General features: G+C 43.1%; 1 protein-coding gene across 1 annotated transcript in view; it reads left to right on the plus strand.

Annotated features, from left to right (window-relative positions):
• The window catches only part of TMDD1 (transmembrane and death domain 1), a 30,704-nt gene that overhangs the window by 1,654 nt on the left and 5,910 nt on the right, over positions 1-23,140 (plus strand). Inside the window, exons 2-3 of the mRNA XM_075615230.1 lie at positions 13,188-13,358; positions 19,692-19,811. Coding sequence (XP_075471345.1) covers positions 13,211-13,358; positions 19,692-19,811 — 268 coding nt within the window. The 5' untranslated portion in view covers positions 13,188-13,210. The remainder of the gene's footprint in view (positions 1-13,187; positions 13,359-19,691; positions 19,812-23,140) is intronic.

Here is a 23,140-nt window from a genome sequence, read left to right on the forward strand (position 1 = left end):
CAGTGGCAAGAGTTATTACATTTGATGGGATTGGTAGCCGTACAACGCATTGTAATTCCACCTGGTAATAAAGTATCTGGGGTTAGGGTTCAATAGCATGATACACGATAAGCTACTAGGCAAAGGGAATTTATATGAACACTAACTTACAAACCATTATTGTATGAGAAAGAAATTATTGGAGACACTTAAAATGCAGATGCTAATCCTACAGACTGTTATACACAAGATGGGAGTAAATTCATCCATAATTATACGTAACAAAATAAATAGGAACCAAGATATTGGTTACGTATTAAGACCATCAACATGTAGATGCAATAACTATGAAGACTAGAAGTACATCCCAGGAGTAGGGTAACCATCACATATCCCTTTTAGAAGAGTGTTAGCAGCTGTTTTGGATTCCTTAGAGGTTGTGATATGTGCTGTCTCATAAAATAAGAAATAAACGATATTCTACAAAACCTCAAGATCCCACTGGAGTCTGCTTCCAACTTATAGTCCCAAAAGCTCCTAAACTATATGTATAACAAGATATGTTGGTCTAGCCTGCAGCAAACAAATGCCACTAAAATATGTTATTTTGAAGGTAATGGACATCTAGTATGGCTAAAAAGGAACATGGGAGCCTGACAAAAATACTTGTGCATCCTTCTTTATAGCAAGGTGGAAGATATAGAAAAGGAAGAACAATTCTATAGATCAAATTACGTTACATATATGCTTATAACTTAAAACAACACATAAAGCATACATTATAGAGGGAGGTGTGTGTGTGGTGGTGAGGGGGCTGGGGGATGGTTCATCCTTTTACAACAAGCGTTGTATAATGGACTGAGTGGCAGGTTTTGTATGTCCAAGAGAATAATTATATGTAAGGAGTTGTACTATAATTACAAGGTATTCAATCTTAAATTGTCATAATGACTAAGCCACTGATTCAGCCACCTGTGCTGAAGCAGGGATATCCTGAAAAGCTGACCTATTGGTGGCCCTTGAGGACTGGAGTTGGCCACCCCTGATTTATAGCAGCCCCTTCAGTGCCAAATAGGTCAGCAATATCTAGCAATCTCCTCTGGAATAGTAAAGGTTACACATCCACCTCGCATGCAGCCTGTTTACATTTGTTTCTGCTTGTATTTAACTACATCATATAAGTCATTTAAATGTTTGCAGTGGAAACTCTGAGTCATTAAATGTTCTGAATCTCATGAATAAGTAATGTCTGCACAGTCCACGTGACCTGTAAAATATACAAATTATTGCATGAGCTATTGGAACAGAACATCAATGGTGTTGCATACAGATTACCTTGGCCCTGAAAGTGGTTAAAGCCCCACAGAGCCCTGGATACATGTTTTGATAAGAATTTTCATTATCCCCACATCGATTGCCTGTAGAATTTATAGACTTCCAATGGAGACACAAAAATGACAAAGGGAATTTCCACTGGCATCTGCTATTGAGTTCTAGTATTGGTCCTGGAGAAAAGTATGTTGGCATGTATGGCTAGTTTTAATGGATAATGTTCAGAGAGAAGCAAGCACACAGGCTTAAACAAAATGCTTTAATGACCCAAGTAGTCCGACCCTTACCATGCGAAAGGCTGTAGTGCACAGCCGAAAAGTCGAAATACTTGGGTCATTAAAGCATTTTGTTTAAGCCCGTGTGCTGGCTTCTCTCTGAACACTGACTACTACTGGGACATTAGGAACAGCCTGAAGTCCATGCACCGGCAGCTAAGTACCCTACCTTATCCTCTGTACAGTATACTGAGTGCTTGCATTATCGTTATTGCATAGTTGTAATGGATAAACCATAAGTGCCAACATATGAAGACTTCTAAAAGGGAGATTTAAAGAGGGGAATTAGGAAGATCCCATGTTGAATTAGGAGAAGGCACTTTTATCACAGAGAAAATGAAAAAATGAGAAAGTCATGGGCTGTCCATGATAAAAAGAGAAAGTTGGCCAGAATGGGAACAACATGAGACTTCTTCATATATATAATATAGTTACAGCATATAAAAGATTTGGATACCTACCAAATCTCTTCTTAAGTTGTTACAGTCTATAATGACGTTACAGTACATGACACACATATAGTGCCATATGTTCTAAGCAGTCTTCTGCCATACAATACCTACCGGCACTTGGATACACCTTACAGCTCATTCAAGTCAATGGGACGCATTAGACCTCTTTCCAGCACAGAAAGAAACCTTACAGCCTATCCAAGTCAACGGTCTGCAAGGTGTCTTCCAGTCCCGGGAAGGTGCCTTATGACAGGTGAGTGCTTGGTAAATTTGGGCCACAATGTTAGGTATCATTGTCCTGACGTAACACAATGGAAACATATGAAGAAGAGACTTGTCTCATGTTCAAACAATTCCAAAGAACTCTCATGTTAATCCACTAAATGATTTCACAACCTGCAAAATAATCTATACATCAACAAAGAAACACTGTGAGAATACCTGCTCTGTCCACATCACACAGCCAACAAAGTGCTTTAAGCTGTTTTTTCCCCTCAAGCTATTTTTTTGTTTGATCCAACTCGACTTTATCCCAGGCTGCTGCGTGCTCATGAAATGGAAGCTGTTTATTCTGCGAAAGCTCGTTAAGACATGCCCAGAAGAAGAAGGGAAAAAAAGGCATTTCAAACAGGCCCGAGTTGCACTGAGGAATTTATCACTCCAGGTGTGTTCTGCACCATGTATGGAGATTGGAGAGTACCCAGCAAAAACAAGCCCTGACAGATAAAGGGAGAGGCAGATAACACTAACTGGCACCTGGTTTGTATTACACAAGCTTCGAGACATTTTCTGATCTTTGCAAGTCTCACAGAACACACCACAGAGCCAAGAAATAAAAATCAGGGGGTTAAGAGTTAAACTCTGACGGGAATAATACGGTAATAAAGATGCTACATTTGGTTTATTGAGCAGCTCCATCTGTGGTCCTGAACATCTTGAGTGTCAGCCATGAATATTTTGTACCATATATCGATCTATTAAAAGGTGTTACAAGACCCCAAAAAAGGTGAGATCAGAGTTTCTCAGGTGTGAAAATGTTACAATATTTGTACTTTGTTGTTTCCATGCACTGGTAAATCTGCTGTTATTTGCTTCAGTTACCCTGGTGGGACATTCCATACAGTATCTTACTACCCTATTCTCCTAGCGAATAAGGGTAATAACAGTATGTACTATTTTTATAAGAATGTTTATATGGTACTGTACCTATTAATACTATAGGGGTATGAAATCATACTGTACATGCAGACATCGCTGGGGTGGAATCCTAGAACCTCTGGTTAAACAGTGTATCCCTTTTACTGCCAGAGTAGCTAGCAACACCTTGCAAAGCAAAGGCCCCACTGGCAGTAAGGGGGAAGTAAACTAGTGTTTCACTTTCCTAATCTTTTAGCCATTTTCCTAACATCCCTCTTTTGTACTCTTTCTCCAGGATTCTTATTGCCTATCATGTATTCTTATCCCCATCAACAGTAAAGGTTGAGCTGTTGCGAGGGATAATTTTATAGAGAAGGTAGATGAAACCATTACAAGGTGTGGCATTGTGGTAAACCTGGATGAACAATGCTGTACACTTAGCCTTGAGCTTCATCATCATCAGTCCTTTTGTGGCTTTTATGAGCTTAAATACAGCATGTTTCCACCCTAGACGCATGATGTCAGAATTCCACCACAGAAGTGGCTGCTTTTATTCTTCTGCACAATAATTGCAAAGCACTTGAGGACGAAAAAGTGCGTTTAAAAAAAAAAAAACAGCTCTCATTTATTCCTTCAACTTTTCTCTTGGTTGTGTTCCAGACAAGCAAGGTAAATGTTATCATTAAATAATCAGCACAGGTTATTAAGATCAGGAAGCAGATATTATACAATTCCTTCCTTGATATCAGAGAGTTGAATTACTTTTGGGGAACTTTGAGGAAATTATGTTTTTCTTTTATCAGGATAAAGTTAAGATATTTTTAATTTATTTGATTATTTAGAAAAAGTTCAAACACTTCTCACTTGTTGAATCCACCCATGCCTTTACATGACCATCAACAGAAGGTTTGCATAACCCTTACTATACCAAACCTTTTGCTTCTAGGTCACTGAGAAACTCAACTCAGGTTGGAACAGACAGAAGTTAAAGTCTGTGCCACCTGGTAGTTATTCAGAGTACTAGGCAAACTCAATCAGTATTTCCCAAAACGCGAGCTTACTGTACATGCCATCAACCTGTCCAACTTTTGGACTGGGCCTACTTTTTTGCATTCATGAAACTCCCCGTCAACATCCCACTGGATACCTTAAGACAACCCAAGGTTTTGTTGCTCATGATTCATGAACATCTCCCAGTCAGGAAACTGAAGGTTTTCTTTTCTCAGCTCCAGGTCAACGTTTTTAAAGGACAATCCACATGTTCTGCTGTCCTTCATTCCACCGGAGTCTGTCTCATACATAACCAGATTTCAATGGAGTGAAGCACAGGAGGCATGTAGCAGGGTCAGCACAGCATGCAAAATAGAAGCTGAGCCAAGACAGAATCTACACAAAGCACGACAGGGTTTTTTTTTGTGTCATACTGGAACTGTATAACCCCTTTGCTCTATAATGTGTTGGTGGCCTCTTCTGGCAGGAGAGGTGCAATGGTCAAAGTCCCTTTAAAAAAGTAGTGGTACTGAGACAGACATTAAAAAAAATCTGAGATTCTTAAATATTGGGAGATAAATAGTTTTGGGTCATGTTTTAGAAAGATGTATGTAATATTTATGCTTAGCATAAGCAGAAAAGGAGTGATGCTTACTAATATTAATATTTTTTTCTTTCAATAAAAATTCAGTGTGTAAAAAAAACTAGTGGACCTGTACAGAATAAAATATTGGCACTATGGATCCCTTCATACCATTACACTTTGGCAACATGAAAGGGATTGAGGTCCATGAGGGTTTCAATTTATTCAATTTCAATTACCCTATTTGTTAATCCATCACTGTACATACAGTATTTAATTGCATCCTTATTTTGAGCGCATCCCTATAGTTGTCACCATACACAATCTGTCTTATACATGTACATGAAGTTTACGAGTATTACTGGGGTTGCTACCCAGTGCTGAACACGTAAAGATGCTCATCCAGTCCAGTTTGGTCTATAACTGGTTGAAGCAGTTCATTTACAGGAGTGGACCAGCTATAAAAGCACAAACCAAGCTAATAATGTCAATAGTGTATAACAGTATATAAGTGTGTGTGTCTTTGTACAGTACATGTGATTCTACAGATCTGTTTATTTCATTGTATCATTATCTTTGTTATACTGTGTCAATGCTATTGTGTGTGTGTGTGTGTGTATTACTGTCTGTGTGTATCAGTGTGTTAATGTTTTTGTAAAATATGTGGATAACTGTGTGTTTGTGTGCTGTGTCTCTGTATGTTTCAGTGTGTGTCAGTAAATTTGGGCCGTGGTTAAACCTCAGATGCTGGCATTGGGGGTCAGCAGCTATAAATGGTAGAGAGTATTATTAACCCTTTCACTGCCAGTACATATATTACATGTTCGGACAACATGGAATGCATGAAACCAGGAGAAACAATGTGTCCAGACTAAAAATTGTGCATATTCTACGCACTGTAACAATCTTGAGACCAATGAATTACAAAGTAAAGCAAAAATGCCGGTAATTTTAATACATTCTTCAGTAAATTTAACGTGAAGGCAGATATTTCTCAGGGAGCATTGTGAATTGCTGCATTAAGCTGGGACAGAACTGAGGAGCAAGCATTATTTTGGTAAATATAATAACTGTGTATAATTTGAGTGTGGTACAGGGAATATACTGTATTAAGGGACTAATTAAAATATTGCTGGGCTGTTCAATTGTTAAATATACCCTTAAGAATTCTACGCATCATGTAAATCAACGTTTGCAAATAAAAGAATAAAGGCATTGAAAAAAGAATACACGTTTTCTTGTTATTTAAAAAAGATGTAGGAATGTGCTTTCAGAAAATAGCATATTATCTGGATTTTCTTATAATTTATCTTGAAGCTAATTCTGTATCAAACATGTTTGGTCGCTGTCTTCATATGAGAAGTTCATAGCTATAGTTGCTATTTATGGCTTAGAAGTGTAGAAATGTTCTAAGTTGTGATACCTACCTCTGAATATACCAACAGGTGAGTTCTTAACGGATTCAATTATAAAGCACAGAGCTTTATCACAGGTCTCTTCATCTGTACTGACACATGAAATACAGTACATATGTACAATGATAAAAGAGACCTGTGAGGTTTGAAAATCTCTGTACACACGAGGAAGAGATCTGAGGTTTGGAACGTTACAGTATGTGCACATGAAGAAGAAACCTGTGAAGTTTGGAAATCTCTGTACGCTATAATTTTATCTGTGAGAAACTCTCATGGTGGTCCCCTAAGGTACCATGGCAAATCTACACCTTATAAGTGCATGTAATATACAAGTGAACTATTGTATTATACAAACATATAAACTACATGCTGTTACTACCAAGGTGTGTACTGCATAACCCTCTTATATAATTTTCTGTCAGTGAGAAATTGTTCACCATCCGTGCCACCAAAGTCATGAGCCCTGGGTGAGGGACAGCCATACCCCCTCTCCCCCTTTCCATTAGGCTACATGAGGTTACGGTGGGGGTTGAGCCTTGGTAGTAAGAAGAAGGGTAGCCTTTGGCCTGCGGTAGGACTTCCTCTTACCAGTGTACTGCAGAAGAGTTGTCCTTCTGACCTGCCCTGTTTGGGGAAGGTGCCAGTATTTGGTTGGTCATGGCCATATGGGTATGGTTAGCAATGGCTTAATTTCACTATGGGTAATGTGAATGTACCATCTGTTTGGCCCATTTCACCCTTAGGTATGCGACATCACTTGGAGGAAGGAGTTCCCTATAGGGTATACACGTTTAGTCCAACCCTCCTGGAAAGTTCCATTTCAAGTTCAATGTTTCTGTTTATTTATGTCGAAATAGCTTTTATTTTCCTGATCTCAAGGTTGTGATTTTTAGTGAGTGTAAGAAAGCAAGATACCATCTTAAGACAGGAGAGTCCCTTGAAAATAGACTAGCCGTAAAATACCTGCCTGCTATACAGTATGATTGCAAGGAGCTGCAGAAGCTCAACCAAAGTTGTGAATATCTGTGACCAAGGTACCTGACCAAGAGAGTCTACAACCAGCTACAGATTAATATGGAGCAACTAGCTAAATTGGTGTAGTTATGGATCCGAACTTGAAGTGAACCACTGAGGCATGTATATCTTTATGTACATAGCGCCATCCATACATAACACTTCACAGCAGTAATACACGTGATATAATATAACATGTAATGGGAATAAGAATTTCCGACATAAAAGTAATATGAGGAAAAGGAGTCCCTGGCCCGAAGAGCTTACAATCTAAGAGGTAAGAACTTGCAGAGGAAGTAGGAGGGTGTTTTGGTAAGTGTGTTTGCAAGGGGTCAAGGTCAATGCATGTGAGATGTATAGTATTAGCCAATGGAGCTACCCGTATGCTTCATTAAAGAGGTGTGTTTTAATATGGGTCTGAAAGGTGGAGAGAGATGTGCTACTTGGATATTAGGTGGAAGCGCATTCCAGAGGGGTGGGGCAGTGAGAAAAGTTTTAGGTGGAAGAGGACTTTAAATACAAAATGGCTAGATAGAAGACATCCTTGGCCAGAACACAAGAGTCGGCCAGGTGGATAGCGAGAAATTAGGGCTGAGATGTAAGGAGGAGCAGAAGAATGTATAGCCTTGGGAGAGAGGAGGTGAATTTTGAAAGTAATACAGGATTTAATAGGAAGCCAAGAGTGGATTTTAGCAGGAGAGACGCCGAGAAAGATTTAGGATAGAGTAAAGGGATTCTAGCAGCAGCATTTAGGATAGATTTTATGGTAGACTGTTGAAAGACGGAAAGGCCAGACAGTAGAAGGTTGCAATAGTTGAGACGGGAGAGAATGGGGTCCTGTGTTTTAGCAGTAGAGCGAGAGAGGAAAATATGTATCTTTGCTAGGGGGGTTATTATTGAATTTCAAGGGGGCCCATTTCAAAGGAAACATTTATAATGGAATGATAGACTTATACAGGAGTTAGACAGAAGGTGGACAACAGTCTGTCTGGATCTTTCAGCAACTTTATCTGCAGATTCATACTTATTAATGGACAGCTTTCGGTGAGCTCACCATTCTACACTCATGTTCTATGTTTGTAGGCCTGCACCATTTAAAGCCCTATCCTTCCCCCTCACCTACTGCAGTCTCCCTCAAAACTCATTCACTCACACTCATCACATCTTCCTCCCATTACTACTCCATCCCTGCAAGCACTCAAGGCCTTCTTCAATCTACCGCAGAACAAAACTTCTGCAAAGTCTAAAAGGGTGCTTCCTATATATGTTACTTGCTTGGTATGGATGGGTCAAGGCTGGGGCACCCAGCTGTCGCCTAATATATGTATCCAGGTCTATTGCCTGTTTTAAGAGATCACTCATCTCCTTTTTATCTATTGTCTCTGTTTTAGGAGAACCGTTTGTCTTGTGGCCGTATGAAAGGTGTATGTAAGTGGTCCTGCTGCCAGTGTGTGGTAAGGGGTATTCGGTTGCTGACCTAGCTGCGTGCCATCCTCTCCTTGGCTCCCAGTATGGGGTGAGTGAGGGGGTAGAGGTGCGCTGCCGGGAAGCAGGTATTTGGGCCAAGGGGAGGGATATCTCCAAGAAGATTGGGACTGCCCATTGCCCTTGTCTGTACATCAAGCAGAGGTTGTTGGGAACTGAAGCCTGGCGTCCTGAGGTCCTGTAATGAATCCTTCTCCAGCTTGGAACTGGAATCCAGATAACAGCTGTCAGCAAACTAGAGGAGCCCACTGTGAATATTATGCTTATAAATGCTAGGCAAAAAAAAGTGATATTGGCCTTTTTTGGCTTCTCGATACAACTTTTTTTGGTCAGTGTGTTAAAGCTCGTTAAAAACCTGTTATAGTGCGATACTGCCCTGTTAACACTGCTTAGTGAAAAGCATAACAGACAACATGGAGCTTTAAGGACATTTAACGTGCCTTAAGCCACTTATCATTGTTTAGTATCATTGTTAAGTGAATAGGTCCCTAAATATATCTTCAAAGCACAATAACATAAATATGACATATTTTTCTCCTAAACAGAGCACAACTTTATCTATAATAGACATTAGTGATCATGACATGCAAAATATGCATTATCATAACATCACATATCCACTAAAGTCTGTTAGGGGGACCTAACTGTACGTAATTTACAGTAAGTTATATCCAAACGTTGTGCTACTCCTATCCGGACCCTGAAATAGAGTCTGGGTGGGAGTATCACCAGTTAGGCACAATTTAAAGAGCGTAGCGTTATTTCCCGTAATTATTCCCTTCTCCTCTCTCTTTCTCCACTTCAGCAAAAGTTCTATATCGGGTTCTGAATAGAAGTAACACCAAGGCTGGCATAACATCACGAAGATTATTCAGCGTTATGTTACAATAACGTTTTGTGAAGCTTATAATAATGAGATGCAGTTCGGACATTGTTTTTGCATGTAGTTAGTTTTGAGGATACTATGCTAACTCAGGGAACATAACATCTGTTTCTGTTTTAGGTAACGACACATTGTGAGCCCTGATTTAATGGAGGTTTGTGGATCTAGCCCAAAGAAAATAATGATGAGAGTTTATCACATCTGTCAATACTCTACTCTGAACTAAAGCACATTTGATACAGGCAAGATTGAGGCTTTGAGAATTCTATTCCTTTATAACAGTCAACCAAAAATTGCTAAATTGGCAAATAAGAGCAACTCTGTCCCCAAAACAATAATCTTTTCTGTATATATCTTTTAATAAAGCCAAAGTCTATACCATTCTAGCTAATGGAAGGCTTAGATTTTGTGACCTGAATATGCAATAAATCTTGGAAAATAGCAACGTAAATCTAGCAACAGCTGAATGCAGCGTGATATCTAGAATTGTGAGTCTTTACTAATCACACTGTAATTGCCTTTTCATGGAGACCTCCTTCAGAAGAATTATGGGCGACGGAATAAAAAAGAAGGCAAAGAAAGGAAGAATTCACTACTGCTTCTGCAATATATTATGATCCGTCATCGATTCTGTGTTAGGATCATTAGATTTAGTGTTTAACTTCCGTGCCTGGGGGGAAGTAAAGCTATTTGCAGTCCCCTGCTTGATGGCCTTGCATTCCATGTCAGTGCAGACACATCACTATTAAAAAAGCAGTGTCTCCAAAAAAGTTTTCATTTTTTCCCAGAGAATATTTCAAAGTGCTCTTTTGATGGAATAACATGAGCGTTCACGTAGATTAAATTATAATGTCCGGAACCTTAAACCTCACAGGTCTCTTCTTCATATGCACAGAGCTTTCCAAACCTCACAGGTCTCTTCTTCATGTGTACGGAGCATTCCAAACCTCACAGTTCTGTTCATCATTTTATTAGTGTCTAGTACAGCGGTGCGCAAACTGGGGGGTGCGCGGTGGTTGCAGAGGCCCCGCGCTCTTCCCCACGGCATTTAAATTAAATGCCAGGGGATCGCGTGAGGCCTCTGTAAACTATTACTTACAGAGATTCAGACGGCTGCTGATGGGTCGCCATGGCAATTCGGCGTCAAATGGAGGTAAGGGTGGCGCGAGCACTGGGTGCAGCAGGCAAGGGGGGCGCAACTGGAAAAGATTGCTCACCCCTGGTCTAGTACACACTCCACGTGTGTGTGTGTAAGGGGTTAACAGTAACTGGTCACCCAGCGGTCTTACTCACCTCCATAGACCATACAGAAACTCAAAATGAACCCTCCCACCCCCAAGATGGTAACACTACACCCCAATTATGAGGCAACCTCCAGGATTAATTTAAGGACTTACTGTACACCTCAGGAGTTCTCAGGTCCCAATTTACCAGAAAATATGAGATTTAAACAAAAACTCTATTTAGCCAAAAGATATCTAAAAATTAGGGCAATCTCTTCAATACTGTAGGTATTGTACTGTAGGTTCAATTAGAGCCCAAAGACAATCCTTATGACATTTTAGATTTAATGTTAGAAAAGTCGTACAGTGCTTGTTACAGAAAAATGTTACAAAATAACATTCAGTATGGGACAGTTAATAAAATAAAAAGTGGTAAAGCAGAACACATATATCACCAGTGAAAGTCTTGTAATAGGTCCTTGAAGGGTTCATGAAGAGAAATGATGAGATCCACTCACATACAGATATGATTTTTGAGTTCCAGATACAAACTCTTATAGTAAACAATCTATTTAATGTAAGAAACATACCAGATGTCTGAAAAGCCTGTGTGGGTGTGGTGTATCCCCCATTTGTCACCCACTCCCCTAAGAGACACCTTTACGACCAGCTGACGAAAGCATCCCAGATGCTTTAGCATTATTCAATTTCTAATTCAAGAAGAGAGTATAAAATACTCCATAACTCTCTCCACGTAATCACCAGATTAATGGCCCCGGCATCCACGCATTCGGGGGATTGTGAAGAATGCATACGTATCACAGGTGGCGGTCCTCTTTATACCCTCGAGGGTGAAATTATGTAACTGATACTATATCCTCCCACGTTTTACCTGGCCACAAACATGTATTTTTGACGTTTACAAATGTATATCTGATAAACTGAGGTGGTACTGAACATGAACGGTCTTATAAAATATCACTCTGTAATAATACAGTTATAGTGTCAATCAACTTTGATTAGGAATATAAATTATTCTCTTTTGATGCTCTCTCCTCCAGATAAGCATCTTCCTCTTTGACACCTCTGGATCCCTGTCCACCATAGTCATTTTAATATAAATAGTGAACTATGGTCAGTTCCTGAACAAGGTTACAATCAACAGCTCACATGGCTAGAGCTGTTGGGTCTGACACCATTACATTCATTATGTTGGTGCCTTATGCTTATCAACTCTATATAGTTGGTATGGAAATCCTTTTAGGAAATGTGGGATGGGAATCATGTAAATATTCTTTCCCTGGGTTTACGGTGCCTCAATGTGTATGCCAATTACTGACAAGCCTGGAATATGCAGGTCCTTAAATTCATTGAGGCAGCACAACAGCCGACAGGTCAGATCTCGACTGCGAGACGTCGGCCCGCAACTCCTCTCTTTCCTCCTTGCCCCAGTAACTGAGAATGAGATTTGTCCAGTGGTTGGGCTCCAAGCTGGTCCCACTTGATTCCCTAAATGGCCAACTGGATATGTCCTGTCTATGCCCCTGGCAACTCAACATGTCCCTGACAATTCTACCTCAAAACTTGTGGCTTTTGCTCAATTGTGTGTAAATAGTGTTTATTCAGCATGATTTAAAAATCCCTACACCATGAAGAATATGATCTCAGCTCTTAGATGAAAGGCTGTAATGTATTACAGCTTATAAGCATCATCAAGAATGATTCATCAGTAGACCATGTTCTTAAAGCCTTGTGACGTCACCTCTAGAACTTAGAGACTTAAGAATTCTACTGGAGCAAACACATACTGTACAGGCACAATATCTTTTACCTGACAATCTCTGTCTCTTGCTCCAATAATGAGACTTTCCTGGGGAATAGGCCTGCTGCTCCTGTTCCTTGCCTATGGTTCATGTTCAGACTCAGGTAAAAATGGGGATTAGGTGAACCTTCTGAGCTTTCCAGTAGAGAGATGATGTTTTGGTTGAAGCTTCTACAATGTGACAATCTGTACAAGTATATGTTAATAGCAGATGAACTGTTTCGTATTGACATTTTTATTCAAAAGTTAATGTAATTGTAACTATAGTACAGTTACTAACCTCACACAAGCTGGAGTAGGGATTCCAGAAATTTATCAGGAAACCTGATAAAACACCTCTGACCAATCACTGGTTTTTTTCCGGTCAAAACCGATAAAGATGGAAAATTATTAATTAAATTGAATTTAGCCGCCAATGTGGTCACATGGTGTGCTTCCTACATCATACTGTATCAATATGGCTGCGTGGGCATGGGGGAGAGGCAGCAGCACCGGGCAGCCAATGGGAGGAGGAGAAGGAGAACCAGGTACTGCAACCCCTGCCCCCATCACACCATATATATATTATAAATACACCATTGTATTCCTCCCTACCAGCGGCAGACGATATTGGACCTCATATGATCTCGCGCATGTCAGAACTCCTGGCTCCAGAGGAATGTCAGGATTTCTATCAAAGGATCAAAGGCCCCGAAGAAGACATTGAAAAACTGCTGGCGAAACTTTCTCCGGAGAAGAATGTTTTGCGCCGCGAGCGTCGGGAGATTGGTAGGTTTGAATGAGAGGTGCGCGGAATATTAATGCGCACGTTGGACATTCCCAAAAAAAGGGAGGGGGAATATTTTTCCAATGCATGTTAACAACTTTGGTGCCATAAGGGATAGAAATGCAATGCAGTGAGCGTTGTAAGGGTTAATAATTTAGGGGGTGAGGTATCAATCTAGAGAAAGTGTTTTCTGTTTTCTGCAGGCGTTTTTTTCCCCAAAAGTCAGTTCCTGGTAAAATATTTCACTGAACTTTATAGCGCTAAACAATTCTCAGATATCACACATTTCCACCAGTGGTTTGATATTTCGCCCCAAAATCGCTCAGTCACCTTTTTTTTTCTCTATCTCTCTCCTCCTTGCCTACTTTCCGGTCTTCGCATCACCAGCAAAAGCCCTGTGTCAGGGTGTGGATGCGAGTTAACACATAAAAGAAAATTGAAATGTACGTTCACTTAGTGGTTGGGCAATCGCTTGCAAACCCTTCCTAATTCTCAATTATGTTTTCAACTGAAAAGGACAAATTCTGCATGGTTTTCAAACTCATGCAAAAGCTTTGCGCATTTCTAAGAAAGAGTTTCCTATGTGTGGAGCAAGTTGTTATCCAGAACGGTTTACACAAATACAAGATAAAAAAGTGATGCATAGAGACGCAGAGTTTGCTACTTCTCAGTCTAACCTGTGCGTCATGTAGCCGTGACGGTGAACGTGACATCGCGCGCCGCAAGAACAAACCTGTGCAGGTCAATGAGGGTGGCCATAGTGCGCGAGCGTGATGCAGAGCGACCACGTAGCAGAATTCTCAAGCTACAAATGAATTCGTTTTTTTTTCACGTCATTGCTGCGTCACATGAGCGGTTCAGCCAAGGAGGGTGAACCAACCTGGTGACGTGTCCGCCACGTCTCCCCAATTGTTTTCAGCTCAGTTCACCCATTGCTTGGGTGAGAGGCGTGCACGGCGCCGGGCGCGCCGTCACGCGCCTCCACTATAAATGCGGCCTTACTCGTACTATTGACACTTCACAAATCACAAGGGGAGGAAAGACTTTGATATATTAATGCAGAGAGAAGTAAGATGAAAATGGTGCAATTGAAAACAATTTTGCTACAAATTTGCCTTGATACGTCACCGGTTAGTTTGAAATCCATACAGCACAATTAGAAATATAAGGGGATGTACAATATGTTCTGTAATACAGAGGTAATCCTCCCTGCCTGGAGGGAGTTTACTTCAAAGTCTTTTATCTCTTATCTCTGTGGGATGCTACCGTACCAGGGTACTGTCCCTTATTATTAAACAATAACAGGGAATCTTACACTATACTATACTTATGAAGCTATTTGCATTATTCACAGTGAGATCCCTCTACTCCCGGGATTTGGCTTTCAGAAGTGTCCCCGTGTACCTATGTGTGTGTGTGTGTGTGTGTGTGTGTATATATATATATATATATATATATATATATATATATATATATATTTATTGTGATGTCACTGTCTCTAGGCTGAAGTGGGCAGGGCTTAACATCTGCTGAGTCACCCCAGCACTAGATAATGGGAAAGGGGCGTTACTCTGTGTGGGCCCACACAGTTAACCCATTAAGGCCATAGTAATCCCAAAGGGAGGGTTACACAGATGTAGCAAGACTTACAGTGCCATGGATATAGAAGCAAAAGTCTGTGGTGCTGCGGACAGTATCTTCCGCGTTCACGCTGCAGGGAGGGGGGGGGAGCTTGCAGGGAGGGGGGGGGGGGGGGAGCTTACAGGGGGGGGGAGCTTGCAGGGAGGGGGGGGGGGGGAGCTTGCAGGGCTGCCAACAGAATTTTGGGGGCCTAGGACAAACTTGAAGAATGGGGCCCCTGCAAATGTTACAACATAATCACATTCACTTTGTCCCCCCATGTCTCTTTGTTCTCGCCTCCCCCCAGTGTCTTTCTCTCTCACCCCCTTTATGTTATTCCATCTTTTCCCCTTCTGTGTCTCTGTTCTCCCTTCCTCTCATGCATTTCTCTTCTTTCCCCTGCATGTCTTTCTCTCCTCCCCCCCCAGCCAGCATGTCATTCTCTCCTTCCCCTCCAGCCAGCATCTATCTCCTCTCCCACCCAGCATGTCTTTAATTCTTTTCCTTCTTTTTTTTTCTCTTTTTCCACTAATGTGTTTCATCGTTTTCTTTCACCCTTATCTATTTCTTTCCTCCAATGTCTCTCTCTTCCCCCCTTGGTGCTCTTATTTTTCCCCTTCATGTAATTCTCTTTAACCTTCAAGTTTCTGTTTCTCTCTCCTTCCACCTGCCCAGCATGCCTTTCTCTCCTCTCCCCCAGTATGTCTCTCTCCTCTCCCAAAGCATTGCTCCGTCTCCGTCTCGCTCCGCCTCCTAGAGAATCTCTCCCTCCTCCCCCCACATCATGTCTTTCTCTCTCCACTCACCCATATAATGCCTTCCTCTCTCCACTCCCCCCATATCGTCTCTCTCTTCTCTCCCTCAGAGCATGTCTCTCTCTTCTTGCCCATACAATATGTCTCTCTACCCCCTCCCCAACATGTATTTCTCTTCTTACACCGTTCATTTCATTCTCTCTGTTCTCCCCTCGTATTTATCTTATTTCCCCCGTCATGTCTTTTTTCCTCCCTCACACATGCCATTCTCTTTATTTAATTCAGTATGTCTTTTCCCCTATGCTATCCAACAACAGTCTTATGTCTCTTTTGTCCAGTATCTTTTTCTATTTTCATTCCTTCTTTCTCTCTTTTCTCCCCCTTGTGTCTCCCTCCCGCATCTCACTCTTTCTTTTCTCCCCGTCATATCTCTCTCTTTCATTCCTCTCATATCGTCCTGTGTTTTCTCCCCCTCGTGTCTCTCTCTTCTCTTCCTCGTATCTCTCTTTTCTCCCCCTAATTTCTCCCTCTATTTTCTCCCCCTCATGTTTTTCTCTTTTCTCCCCCTAATGTCTCTCTCTCTCTTCCCCCCCCTCATGTCTCTCTTTCTCTCTTCTTCCCTTTATGTTTATTTCTCTTTTCTCCCCCTCATGTTTCTCTCTTTTCTTCCTCTCATGTCTCTCTCACTTTTCTCCTCCTCCTCTGCCTCCTCCTCATGCCTCTGTCTTTTCTCCCCCTCATGTCTCTCTCTTTCCTCCTCGTCATGTCTCTCTCTCTTCCCCTCCCTCATGGCTATCTTTTCTTACCTTTATGTGTCACTCTTTTCTCCCCCTCATGCCTCTCTCTCTTTTCTCCCCTACATATGACTCTCTTTACTTCACGTCATGTCTTTCTTTTCTTCCCTCATGTCTCTCTTTTCTTCCCCTCGTGTCTCTCACTTTTCTCCCCTTAAATCTCTTTTCCCCCACTCGTCTCTCTCTCTTTTCTCACCCTCATGTCTCTCGTTATTCCTACTCGTCTCTCTCTCTCTCTCTCTTTTATACCCCTCATGTATGTCTCTCTTTTTACTCCCCTTTATGTCTCTCTGTTTTCTCCTCCTTATGTCTCTTTTTTTCTGCCCTCATGTCTCTGTATTTTCTTTCCCTCATGTCTGTCACGGCTGTGCTCGCCACAAACCTGGGTCGGACCGCGTGGCTGAGGTGGGGTTGTAAAAGCACCGACCTTAGACCGCGCAGGCTGATCCGGATTGCGCAGTTCGTAGTCGTACGTAGCAGGATCAGGATAGGAGAAGACAGCATCGTCGGTGGACATGCCAGGGTCAGGACTGGAGACATCAGGGTAAACGTTGTTCAAGCAGGAGTTCGGCAACAGGTAGTCAGGAGAGCCCCGCTTCAGTTTAGGAGTGCGGGAGTGGCCTCTGCGCGTGCGGTGACCATGGCCCATGGTACTGGTCTCAGGAGGTGGTAGACAGACCAGAGTAGCACACCGCCTAGCTGCACTGGTAAACCAGTGCTTCAGCGCAAGAGTCCTGAGCGGGCTGGGGAATCCTCCGATACAGCGCAGGAACCAGGACACGGACTCTCTAGATTAGGGATAGAGTAGGCCCCAGGAACCAGGAAGCTGAAGATACTCAGGGAAACCTCCGCTTCAGTGCAGGAAACCAGGAACAGACCGCTGCATGAATATAGCAGCCGGTCACAGGAAACAAGGAGCTGAAGTAACAAGGAGAGTACTCAGCTTCAGCACAGGAAACAGGAACTGACCGCTGCATGAGACTAGCAGCCGGTCACAGGAACCAGGGAGCTGAAGACAACAAGGAGAGTACTCCGCTTCAGCACAGGAACAGACCGCTGCGTGACACTAGCAGCCGGTCTCAGGAACCACGGAGGCAGACAAGACAAGGCTTATGGCAGAACACAGAGACATCCAGGAAGGACTATGCTCGGCAGGGAGCATTGTGGGAAGGCAACACTTAAAGGTCAGAGAACCAATGGCAGAAGGGGCGTGTGGCAGTATTGCTTTGGTGAGTGAATCCAGGCTGCAGTAAATATCAGGGGAAGTGTTCCGGTACTGCACCTGTCTGCAAGGTAAGGCAAACAGTAAACCGAGGAGCGGATTCCTTACAATGTCTCTCTCTTGCTCTCTTTTCTCTCCCTCATGTCTCTCTCTCTCTCTTTTCTCCCCCTCATGTCTCTCTCTTTTCTCCCCCTCATGTCTCTCTTTTGTCTACCTCCAGGTCTCTCTCTTTTCTCCCCCTCATGTCTCTCTCTTTTCTGCCCCTCATGTCTCTCTTTCTCTTCTCCTCCTGTCTCTCTCTCTCTCTTCTCCTCCTCACGTCTCTCTCTCTCTTCTCCTCTTGTCTCTCTCTCTTCTCCTCCTGTCTCTCTCTCTTCTCCTCCTGTCTCTCTCTCTCTCTCTCTCTCTCTCTCTCTCTCTCTCTCTCTCTCCCTCATGTCTCTCTTTTGTCTACCTCCATGTATCTCTTTTTTCTCCCCTTTATGCTTCTCTCTTTTCTCCCCCTCACGTCTCTCTCTTTTCTTCCCCTCACGTCTCTCTCTCTTCTCCTCCTGTCTCTCTCTTCTCCTCCTGTCTCTCTCTCTTCTCCTCCTGTCTCTCTCTTCTCCTCCCGTCTCTCTCATCTCCTCCTGTCTCTCTCTCTCTCTCTTCTCCACCTCTCTCTCTCTCTCTTTTCTCCCCCTTATGTCTCTCTTTTGTCTACCTCCATGTATCTCTCTTTTCTCCCCTTTATGCTTCTCTCTTTTCTCCCCCTCACGTCTCTTTTTTCTCCCCCTCATGTCTCTCTTTTCTCCCCCTCATGTCTCTCTCTGTCCTCCCCTTCATGTCTCTCTCTTTGCTCCCCCTCATGTCTCTCTCTCTTCTCCTCCTGTCTCTCTCTTCTCCTCCTGTCTCTCTCTCTTCTCCTCTCCCCTCTCTCTCTCTCTTCTCCCCTCTCTCTCTCTCTCTCTCTCCTTTCTCCCCCTCATGTCTCTCTTTTGTCTACCTCCATGTCTCTCTCTTTTCTCCCCCTCAAGTCTCTCTCTTTTCTCCCCCTCATGTCTCTCTCTTTCCTCCCCCTCATGTCTCTTCCCCTATTATATATTTCTCTTGTACTTTATTTTCTCTTTGTGTTTATCTCTGCCTTTCTGTCTTCTTCCCTTTCGTGTCTTTGTGTTTTTACCCCCATGGTTTAACCCTTTCCTCTCATGTTCCTCAGCCTGTCAGCCTCTCTCAGGCTGTAGTTCCAGCCCCACACTTCTCTACTTGACCTGGGCCCAACCCCCTGACCTACGCCCCGCCCAACAACAGAGACTGCAGAGGAAGGGATATTCCCTATGTGATCTTCCTGCTGCATCTCAGGGGCCCCTAAGCACACTGTGCCTGAGACAGCAGTCCTGGCTGTTCCCCTCTGTCGGTGGCCCTGGGTGCATGCTTCTCAATGGGGACCTGACCAGTGTTACTCCTTCAGGGCCGTGACCACCACCAGTGATCACAGGGTTTTAATAAAAAACATATTACTTATGTACGTTAGCAGGGGGGTCTCCGGAGCAGAACCGTGTTGATTTGAGGTCCGGGGACCCCCTGCTTCCTGAGATACATGCCTCTTTATGGGTGCCGGTGTATCCTATGCATTTAAAGCTCACGTCACGTGACACAATTTGCCCATTACTGTATGTGTTGAGGGGGGGGGGGTGTTGTTGGGGGTAGAGGAGGTGGGTAGTAGGGTTGTTGTGTTTATTTTTGTTTTTGTGGGTAGAGGGATTGGGTGAAGGGGCTAGTAGCCCCGAGGATGGATATTTAGGCCGGGAAGTAGCGGGACTGGTTAAGTTAATGAAGGGGGTTAACTCCACCTGCAACCCCCACGCAATGCTTAAACACCCACCAAGGGCCAAATACCACCTTCCCCAACCCTTTCACCAGTAAATAACAATGCACCTTTCCTTACTTCTTTTATGTTTGTAGTGAATAAGGAGCAGTGTAAAGTCACCCTGGAGAAATGGCTGGAGACACAAGGTGACACGGTTTACTGGGATCGTTTTGCCGCGGTCCTGTATAAGGTCGGACGCTCCGATGTTGCTAAAGGTGAATATATGTAGCGGCGGTGAGGGTCACCTCTTTACTTTAAAAGCTTAGTTCACTAGAAAAACATCTTTATGAATAATCGTGTTAATGGCTTCCTTAAATAATTGGCCCACAATTCACGTGTGGTTTAAAAATGAATGGGTTAAGCGGGAACAATGATAGGCAGAATGCGAAAGAGAGAGAGGAATTGGTGGCGGAATTCTGACCTCATCAAGCGCATAGTTACAAAAAATGGTGTTTAGTGACGAAGATAAGCACGTTATAAAGTGTTTGAGACAGCTTGAATGATGGTCCAATATACTTAGATAAAATGTTTCCTGATAAAGGATGTTCACTAGGAGGACTGAAAAAATGAATGCATAAAATTGATGCCACGGGTATCATCTCGGTAGCTGTCGGCCGCCCACTGTTCACACAGATTGTGCACATTTTCATGGGGATTGAGTGAGAAATATATAAGATGTAAAAAGGTTCCTTTTTCCTGAGCATAGTGTAATCGTCCCTGCCCGGCTCCATTTAGAGGTTCGAGCTAGTTGTGTGTTTGACATCAGCAATGATTTTCCTTGTCTCGGGGTGCTGTCTGTGGTCGGCTGGGCGCCAGGAGTTTTTTATAGTACAACTTCAATCTCTAGTCATGTTCCCATGCTTGGTAACACTGCACTCACAGTTACATTTAGGTTGACATGGTTGTACTTTATTTCAAGCAAAACAGGGGAATCAGGACAAAGCAAATTGGGATGCCCCTAGGAAGAGGGGACTGGGGAAAGAGAGTGCAATAAAATGGGTGCGACAGGCAGAAAACCTAGTCAAGGAAACAGCATAATAAGCAACGGGGGGCCGAGCAAACCAACAAAAAAAAGCAAAAAAGGGTTACTGCATACAGATCATTTAATGACTGGAATAGTCAAACGCATCCACGTACATTATTTCATCCATACTGCAATCATTCTTCTGTAAGTGCCCACTCTTAATACTCATGGAAGGTGCATTCACTTGTTACTGTACTGAGTTCATCTTGTGGGTCACGCCTCCCTTTTCAGTAAAATCCTATGGGCCCCCTTTACAGCCCCTGCTGAGATCATGGCTTTTTCTGTGTACATTATAATTAATAGCAATCTCTGCTCTGGAACTGCCACTTCCTCAGGGGTGATGAGTACTGTAGATAAAAATCCACTTGAAGGGCTGATCTTTTGACATACTTGGGCATTCTCTGCTTTGCCCACAGTGGCATGTCTGCATTCCGACTTTGGGATGCTTCTTTCTGATGGCCTGGCAAAAGGATCCTGACTTATAGGGCACTGTCCCTATCTGTAACACAACAATAACTGTACGAATTCATCCCTTACCATTACTCCCAGAGGCTCTGTTCTTCCTCTCATGCTGGAACCATCCTTCCAGAACTCTCTCTCTCTCTGTTCTACCCCTTCTGACACAGTACCCGTGTGTTACCAAAGGGAGGAACTTAGCATCCACATGCTTACCTCTAACCCCTTGTAGTACACTAGTAAACCAACAAGGGAGGGGGCAGGGGTATGGGAGTTACAACAGTATAGGGCTACAGTACCTTAAGTTTTCACACACATGTCCCCAGAGCTCACAATCTTATTTTGTGGCTTGAGGCACAGACAGGTAATGTGATCTTCCCATCATCACAAGAAACTGACATTGGGATTTAAACCAGGCCCATCTTCTCCAAAGGCAGTAAAGTTATTACCACTTGACAGATATACAAGAATGTATGCTATTATTTAACCCTTGTACATGGCCAGCTTGGAATTTGGACTTGTTGCCAGGGGAGAGCGCGGGGCCTCTTACCTTTTCCGGCATCCCCTCCTGCTTCTCATCTCTGCTACGTCATGATGTCACGTTGTCATGGCAACATGTCACATGTGAAGTCACAGTCACGTTGTCATGGCAACGGGGAATCATGGCGTCACATTGTCATGGAAACACATCACCATTTGACATCAATGCCGAGATGGAATCTGAAGAGGCAAGAGATGAGAAGCCGGAGAGAAGATAAGAGTCCGTGCTCAGTGAGACGGCACCGATGGAACCGCCATCAATCCGCCCCCGTTGCGCTCCCTGGAGGTCCTGTTTGTCTTTTCAAAGTGTTACGGGGCCCTCTGGCAGGGCAGGGGTTAACATTCTCAAGCATCCTCTCAGAATCCGACTTCTCTCTGTCTGACACTGTGACAGGATCGGTAGAAAGACAAACCCGGGGTGTGAAAGCAAAAGGCACAGTTTGTGATCTGTTTTCACGTCTTTTAACTGTGCACTGACTCTCTCTCGCTCTCAAGTATCCTTAACAGCTGTTCAGGGACCTCATTAGCCACCTTGTTAAAAAGGACGCAGGCTCTGAGAATTATATCTCTGAACTGACAGCTTTCACGAGGCGAATGTAAATGTCTTTTTATAGTTCGGTGGCCATGACAACAGCATATAAAGTGTGTGTTTTAAAAGAATATGAATTATATGCACTCTGCCCGTGTGGCAGGACGGCCTGTAGGCGAGGTCAGACAATAGTCCACACGTGCAGTTTCAGGGTAAACCAAATTTTGAGTGGTTTTATTTCTCCACAACACAAATAAACATTTGGGCACACTGTCCCTTTAAGTCAAAACAAAAATCATAAAAAGAACGCCTTCTCCCCATAGGTAGATTTTGCTAAACATTCCAGGCCCTATCTATCGGGCTGGCTGGCTTTGTCCAGTTTCCAACCCCTAAACATATTCCACAATAGTTATGGAACAATATTAAAATCCTTATTGTATCTTTGTTTTGGAATCTCTGTCCCTAGAGAGAGTTTAGGAAATCTTTCTGGATAGGAGCTTGCACAGAACAGCTCTGTAGTCTGTCAGCCACCTACTACAAGCAGTAGCCTCCTTATCAAGCTGGTTGTCAGCTGTCTCAGCTTACTTCCTGATTGTCCAAGTATTCTTACTGGGTTAACATTCTGAGTACTGGATGAAGGACTCAGATGTATGTTTCCCAGGCATAATTATCAGTACCTGACTTCACCCTGTCACAGCCTGGAAGAGAGAGATCGGACGGTAATGCAGTCTATGCTATTGTATGTCATAAAGGTGCATTACCACAATCTGAATATTAGCATGCTGCTAGGGCAGGGGTGGCTAACTCCAGTCCTGAAGGGCTCAAGGGAACCAACAGGTCACGTTTTTAGTCGTTGATTGAGCCATTGATTGAACCACCTGTCCTGAAGCAGGGATATCCTTAAAACCTGACCTATTGGTGCCCTGGAGGACTGGAGTTGGCCACTCCTCTGCTCTCTTTTTTTTGTTTCGATTCGACTGGCTGGTCCAATGGAG

Source organism: Ascaphus truei, chromosome 9, assembly GCF_040206685.1.
Source record: "Ascaphus truei isolate aAscTru1 chromosome 9, aAscTru1.hap1, whole genome shotgun sequence".
NCBI classification, from domain to species: Eukaryota; Metazoa; Chordata; class Amphibia; order Anura; family Ascaphidae; genus Ascaphus; species Ascaphus truei.